Source organism: Mandrillus leucophaeus, unplaced genomic scaffold (assembly GCF_000951045.1).
Source record: "Mandrillus leucophaeus isolate KB7577 unplaced genomic scaffold, Mleu.le_1.0 Scaffold39, whole genome shotgun sequence".
Taxonomy (NCBI): domain Eukaryota; kingdom Metazoa; phylum Chordata; class Mammalia; order Primates; family Cercopithecidae; genus Mandrillus; species Mandrillus leucophaeus.
In genome coordinates this window covers 132,006-139,912 of record NW_012104142.1, presented here as the reverse complement: position 1 = coordinate 139,912, position 7,907 = coordinate 132,006, and the positions used below count along the sequence as shown (strand labels likewise).

The following is a 7,907-nucleotide window of genomic DNA, read 5'->3' as shown; positions in this document are numbered from 1 at the left end:
GATTCAAGGACAGAACTGAAGTTCAAATAGAAAAAGGATGCTGCCTCAAGGATCAGGAGCTGAGCTGGCTATCAGAGCCCCTAGTACATGGTGATCAAATAAGCGGCAGTTAGAGATAAAGACTGGATTAAGCAAGAGAAATCAGGACCTAGAAAGATTCTAGGTGTTCACAATAATTAAATGAAAACAAGACAGACCATGCGGCTTTAAATTTCCTAGCATAGTAGTTCCAGGATTCTCAGTACAGAAATAATCTCTGGAAATTAAGGCAAGAAGATAATGCCACTCTTAAGCTCCTGTGCTATGTAGAATGTTTCCCAGAGAAATAGTATCTGAGAAATCAGATACAGTGTTATCTGGCCAGGGGTTACATCAACTTCTTCAGTTCCCTTAAAACAACTTAATCACATACAGTTTGTCTTAAAAGGAAGCCTCCAATCAGCTAAAACAAACTTTCAACAGAGATTCAGTTTAACAAACAGACCCTATACTGTGGCTTTAGAAACTAGGCCACTGACTACCTAAAAACCCCAGCTTGCCCACTTGAAGTTAACCTCTAGAAACATTAGTGATCTGTGAAGTTTTCACCATTAAAACAATGCTTTATCATGCAAATCATACTTGTTCTCTTTGCTCTCCAGTTATGAATTTGTTACATTTTTGCATTTGACTATTTCCAGTGGTTTGTTTTTTTTTTTTTTTTACATACTCTTTGGCAATGTTAATCTGCAACCCCCTACTCCCTCAAATCTTGTTGGTAAATAATGTTAATCTTCCAATAGGAAGGAGTGGAGTACATTATCATTTTAAGCACCATTTATCCAGCCTACTTACAAATAAAGTTATGGAGCCACCTTATACATTTGAAATTCCTTAAAGACCCTGGCTTTCTATTAAAATGTACTTTTATATATACTATCTGTGAAGAATTCACTAAAGCATGAATCACCTTATAATGAGAAGCTAAAAATGTATCAAAATGAACATAAGTATAGGTAATCTATATCAAATGTACTACATCTTCCAAGTCTAGCGCATACACTGGTATAAACTGTATTACAATCCAGATTAGTTTGAAATCTTGTTTCAAAACATTGCTCAGTATTAAGTCTCAGTAGACAAACAATAGGACCACATGAGAAACTGTTCAGCAGGTGGCTGAGGAAATCTTCCAAAGGCTTAAAGTGGTCCTCCAGAGACTGTTACACTCCCTTAGGTATTTACTTCAGGGAAGGACACTATTAAGGGACACTTTTGAGTATAAAGACAGGTGAACTCACAAAGTATAGGCAGATACACGTTTGATTTTATCTTCTAATCTACAGATAATCCTTTAGAATAAAAATGTAATGAATTCATACACCTTTCATAAGGAAGAACTGAAGAAGTAGCAATAAAGTTATAAATTATAATGATCAAATGAAATAATTTAAATGAAGCTTGTCTGCGTCTGAAAGACAGAGGGACTCGGCAAGTGGTCAAAAGGAGACACAATGTGCTTTTAACTTTGTAAGAAAAATAATGTTCAGTTCTATATTGCCAAACATTCTCTTTTTGCTATATAAATCTTCCAATTATTGACCAAATGCTTTACTGAAACTCCGCTTCTGGCCTTTGTTTTGGGATCTGTTACTTTTGTTGCCACCTCCTGATCGCTGTCCTCTCGGGCCTCTACTGCCTTCCCGCTGTCCTCTGAATCTTCTGTTTCCATCCCGCTGTCCTCTGAAGCCTCGACTGCCTTCCCGTTGACCCCTGAAGCCTCCATATCCTTCCCGTGGTCCTTCCAGCTCTGGTTGCTCTGTGGCCACAGAGAGCTGCCAGCGTCGTGAATCATGCCATTTCTCCTGTGAGAGAACATTGTGTTTTCATGTGCTTTAATTACTATTCAATTTTTAAAAAGCATGAGAAAAACAAAATTTTTACATTTTTTCAAAGAAAAGGTGATAACATAAGTGCTTAACAAGTCACTGGTCAAAAATAACACTGGCCAACCATCATGGTCCAAAAGCCAGTGTCACTAAAGTGTGGGAAAATATAGTTTTATTATGAGAAATAGCCGTCATCACTACTTCATTTATTAAGTTATTAAACCATTTATTCAACTCAATTGCTACAGGGTATCTACAGCCAAAGGTAATAAAACAAATATATTAAGCACACATTTCTCACAGTACTGAATAAAGATGTAACAATTTTAAATGTCTATGAACACCTGTAGGCTGGATGTGGTGGCTCATGCCTGTAATCCCAGCACTTTGGGAGGTGAGTGGATCACCTGAGGTCAGGAGTTCGAGACCAGCCTGGCCAACATGGCGAAACTCCCATCTCTAGTAAAAGACAAAAAATTAGTCAGGGGTGATGGTGGACCTATGATCCCAGCTACTTGGGAAACTGAGGCAAGAGAATCGCTTGAACCCAGGAGGTGGAGGTTGCAGTGAACCAAGATTGCACCACTACACTCCAGCCTGGGCGACAGAGCAAGACTCTGAAAACACACACACACGTGCACACACACACACACACAAAACCTGTATAACATATGTAAGTGTTAAAGGGCAGGGAGAGCTGGGTATCGTTCACAACTTTGTATAAAGGAATCACAGAAACCAGGTGGGTTCAACTACAAAAGCTGTTCAGAATTAAAAAGCTAGGGGGGAATATTCCAAAATTTAATTATCAATTATCTCTTACGAAAGGAACCAGAACTATTGTTTCCCAATCTATTATTCTCTATTTTCATAATTAACATTCTACAATTTAGGTACATTAACTTTAAAATCTAAGAGAAAAGAATACCTGTATTTCTGTTACTGATGCGGTAGGTACATCAAAGCAAACACCCTAGAAATCAAAGTAAATGGAAGTTAATCCAACCAACGCACAATAAAAATACTCCCTTTAAAAGACCACGTATTCTGTGAAAAAAAGAAAACAAAAAACATAAAGCAAAAAAAACCACCAGGTATAATTTTAGATGAACTTTAGACCAAAGCTAATACATTACAGCTGGCAAAAGTACACTGCAGAAAGACAAGGAATACTGAAAAAAAAAAACTCCAAAAGAATTAGGACTTTCTAACTATAGACAGAGTCTTAGCTATTACACCATGCTAACCCTCTAGTGGCTATTAGCTACATTTTATTGCTGAGCAAACAGGCTTGGAAAGGTTAACTGACTAGTCTAAGGCCCCACAGCTATTAAATGGAGCAAGTATTTAAAATCTCGTCTGTATGGCTCTAAAACCTATAGTTAAACTATATACTGCCTTCCATCAGAAAAGCAATGCCAGCTATTCAGAATGACCTAACTAAAAGCGAAGAACAAGTGATCTTCTATTGTTAATTGTCTAGTTTTTCTTAATTCAGCCTTCTGTAAGAGTATGAAAAAAATAATACAGGACACCATCTTTTTTTTTCCCTCTTAAGATAGGGTCTTGCTCTACTGCCTAGGCTGGAGTACTGTGGTGCAATTAACAACTTACTGTAACTTTGGCATGCCACTACACCTGGCTTTTTTTTTTTTTTTTTTTTGGTAGAGACAGGGTGTCACTATGTTGTCCAGGCCAGTCTCAAGAATTATCTTCCCAACTCAGCTTCCCAAAATACTGAGATTACAGGTGTGAGCCATGGCACCTAGCCAGGACACCATTTTTAATATTAAGTGCCATCCTCTCCAATCAAGGAAATCATCTAAAAATATAGTCAAATTACGTGTTAACTAATACAGGCACTCCTCTCCCTGCTGTCTTCAACTGCAGTATAAGGAACACCCCTTTCACCCCAAAATTTACCCAATCACAACATAGGTATCATCACCTACTGGTGGATTTTGCCATTCATGGTAATCTTCACTTACATATTTACGAAGTAGAGTATAATCCCAGGCATTCACTGGGGATAGAGGTAACTAGAAAACAGTTTTTGCCTTTGAGTGTTCTTGAGGCTCTCCGTAAGCAAACACAGCAAGGTAAAAGTTTACCTGCATAAACATGTGTCCTAAAGACTTTGAAGTACAGATAAAGATGCCCCTAACATTGCCTGGTAAGATTTAAGGCTAAGCAAAGTCATAAAAGCTACTTTGGAGGAAACGATTTATATATATACAACATTTTTTTTTTTTTGAGACAGAATTTCACTCTTGTTGCCCAGGCTGGAGTGCAATGGCGCAATCTGGGCTCACTGCAACTTCTGCCTCCTGGGTTTTCAAGTGATTCTCCTGCCTCAGCCTTGCAAGCAGCTGGGATTACAGGCATATGCCATCATCCTTGGCTAATTTTGTATTTTTAGTAGAGACAGCATTTCTCTATGTTGGTCAGGTTGGTCTCAAACTCCGGACCTCAGGTGATCCGCCCACCTTGGCCTCCCAAAGTGCTGAGATTACAAGTGTGAGCCACCGCACCCGGCCAAAAGATTACTATAAATAGTAGGTTCAGCAGGCACTGAGGATGAGATAAACATGGCGTAGTGGGCACTGCTGGAGTAAATGGTGTTGGTAGAAATGAAGCTGTAAGGCTAGCAGAGGCCAGGACATGAAGGATCTTACCCTCCTATGAAAGGGTTGAGACTTTATCCCACAAGTTTTGTGGAGATAAACAACATGGCTAGACATGCGATAAGCTGAAGATAAACCTAATTGGTTCACTAGGCCAGTGGACACCTGGAAACCTGAAAATCTTTCAGGGGCTTCGCCAAGTCAAAATTATTTTCATAATAATGCTGCCCTTTCCACACCCATTGTCTCAAGGGTTCAGTGGAGTTTCCTAGACACTATATGACGTGATAAAATCATTGCTCTGATGGCTAATGGAAAATGATATTGTGTTTTAGAGTTCCAGTTTTAATTTCTAATACAGTAAGTATCAATAGATATAACCCATATAAACTAAAGTTTTTGGGTGTCCCTAACATTTGCTAAAGGGATTGTGAAACCAAAATGTTTGAGAATCCTTGTGATAAGTCTATGGCATTAACCAAGAGAAGTCCTCAGAAGAAAGAACACCAGGTTTAGGAGGCAAAAGTTTTCATTTTTAATTTGAATTCAAGATTCTGAATAAGTCCAGTGCTAGAATAGGATTGCGAAGAAAAAAAAGATTCTGAAAAAGTTACTTTAAATAACCTATTTAGGTGGAGATGTCAGGGAAGCAGCTGGATCCAGTCTGGCACTGTGAGGAAAATGGTACAGGCTGGAGATAGAGGTACACTAGTTGTCAGTGGCAGAGTGGCAACTGAGGATCACAGATGAGATTACCCAGGGAAGATGAGAGAGTGAAGAGATGCAGCATTCCCACAGAAGAGGAAGAACCCACACCACTTTATGCTTTCCTGCCCACATAAAGCCCCATCAAGGTTACAAGAGACCCCAGCCTTACCAGTTTTCCTTTGAGAAAAACCATTCCCTTCACTTTGGAATCAATCTCCTCGCCCAGCTGCTCTTTAAGTTCTTTCCAAGCATAACTAATATTTGGCATTTCAATTGAGCACTGCAAGATCATGGTCACAAAACCCTTACAGAAGAAAGGGGAATAAAATTAAAGTGCTGAAAATAAACCTAATTGGTAAATACCTGCTTTTGTGATTCTAAAATATTTCTTGAAAAGTTATTCCTAAAAACATATACCTCACACAAACAATTAGTACAAACAGTCTCTGGTTTTACTTGGGGAACTCTGAGTAAGACTGAATGTCAATATCTTGGTTGTGGTATTACAGTTTTCCAAAATTTTATATTTTTACAAAATACATTTGCCTTTTAGGGAAGCTGGGCAGAGTACACGAAGGATCTCTCTGTATTATTTCTTACAACTACATGTAAAGCTACAATGATCTCAATAAAAATTTGAATTTACAGGAAAAGTATACACCTTCTAAAGTTTCTAGGTATGCTGCCTAAATGTATTATATGCATTTATGCATACATATGTTTGGGCTACTTTAGGATTAAAACAATTAAAAATCACATACCACAAAATTCACCATTTAAAGTACACAATCCAGTGTTTTTTATTTTACTATATTGGTAAAATCTGCAACCATTCAGCACTATGTAAAATTTCAGCCATGTCATAATCCACCCAAAAGAATCCTGTGTCCATTACTAGCCACTGCCATTCCTCCCTCCACACAGCCACTGGGGACCACTCATATTTTCTGCCTCTATGGATTTGCATGTGTGTGTATATATGTGTACGTGTGTTTAAACACGGGAATTATTGGTTCTATTCTTTTTTGAGACAGAGTCTCACTCTGTCACCCAGGCTGGAATGCAGTGGCACCATCGTGGATCCTTGCAGCCTCAACCTCCTGGGCTCAAGTGATACTCCCTCCTCCCGTCCCAGCCTCCCAGGTAGCTGGGACCACAGCATGCCACCACACCCAGCTAATTTTTTATTTTTATTTTTTTGTAGAGACAGAGTATCACTAGGTTGCCCAGGGTGATATCAAACTTGTAGGCTCAAGCCATCCTCCCACCTGTGCCTCCCAAAGGGCTGGGATTACAGATATAAGCCACCATGTCTGGCCAGAAATTGTAAAATACAATTAATACTTTACTACCTTCATGAGAAAGTGAAAACAACTGGGAAGTTTAAATGAAACTCTTTCACATCCTGTTCATACCCCAAATTATGAAGCATCAGGAATGTGCCGCAGAACCTTACCACATTTGAGTTGATCAAGGAGCGCTGGTCTACGGACGTGGCACCTGAAATGTGGGCCAGTGCTGCTGCCAGAGCTTCCACAGCTCCCTTCTCCTCTATCAGCTTCTCAGCTGATTGCTTGAAGTGACTAATGGCAGTGGGAGGCACGGAATCCAAAAGCCTGTTGTTTGAGAGTGTGTTAGGAAAAAGGATACTAGAAGTGGACAGATTTCATTTCTAAGACATCTCAAGATAAATGAGTAACTTTGCAAATCTTTCACATGTGTAACACATTTATTTTGATGCAGTGTATAATCATCATATTTCTATAGTAGTACATCCATTCCTTTGACTGTATGCAATTCTAATTTACCACCTACCGCACCATTTTATCCTAAGGAAATAATAAAACAAGAAGTTCACCACGGTGTTACTTATGATATACAAAAAGTATAAACAATTTTAAAATGTGCATCATCTGGACTGCTTATATAAACCACAAAACAGATATAACAAAATGTTATACTACCATTAGATGTGATGATGAATAATGTCAAGAGTTTTTATACAAGAAGCATGTGTTACTTTTAGGATCAGAAAATACCTATTTCCATTCTGAAGTTGAAAAAAAAAGCTGGGTGTGGTGGCACATGCCTGTAGTCCCAACTACTTGGGAGGCTGAGGTGGGAGGATTGCTTGAGGCTACAGTGAGCTATGACTGTGCCACACATAATCATTTTAAGAAACCCCATCTCTTTAAAAAAAAAAAAGAAAATAAAAGAAATAAGAAAAAGACCTCCAAAGTCAGTTGAAAAAATGATAAGGACGTTTATGGGACTATTTGCACGTTTTTAAGGGGGTCACTATTATCTTGGCAATAATAAATGTCCCATTCAAAGTTAAAAAAGATCATCCAGTAAAAGGGTAGAAAGTGACATGCAGCAGTGTCAGGGCTGGCACTCTGGAGGCTGTTTGTTGTATACCACCAGCATCTTTGTCCCATTCCCCCTCTTCGCCATCTAACCCCAACTCTCCTTAACTGGCACCCAAGGGAACCCCGTCTGTAGGACACTTAAAAAAAAATGCCATGCTAAAATAAATTTGAAAAATGTAGTTAAAATACACTCTTCCGGGCCAGGCACGGTGGCTCACGCCTGTAATCCCAGCACCTTGGGAGGCCAAGGCAGGTGGATCACGAGGTCAGGAGATCGAGACCATCCTGGCTAACACGGTGAAACCCCGTCTCTACTAAAAATACAAAAAATTAGCCGG

At 39.1% G+C, this 7,907-nt stretch overlaps 1 protein-coding gene across 1 annotated transcript in view; it reads right to left on the bottom strand.

The window, feature by feature from the left end:
• Positions 1-1,286: 1,286 nt before the first annotated feature.
• DDX21 (DEAD (Asp-Glu-Ala-Asp) box helicase 21) overlaps positions 1,287-7,907 on the bottom strand; it is a 36,077-nt gene continuing 29,456 nt past the window's right edge. The window contains exons 12-15 of the mRNA XM_011991175.1: positions 6,657-6,816; positions 5,370-5,504; positions 2,797-2,841; positions 1,287-1,844 (exon numbers count right to left, since the gene is read on the bottom strand). Of these exons, the coding sequence (XP_011846565.1) occupies positions 1,575-1,844; positions 2,797-2,841; positions 5,370-5,504; positions 6,657-6,816 (610 nt within the window). The 3' untranslated portion in view covers positions 1,287-1,574. The remainder of the gene's footprint in view (positions 1,845-2,796; positions 2,842-5,369; positions 5,505-6,656; positions 6,817-7,907) is intronic.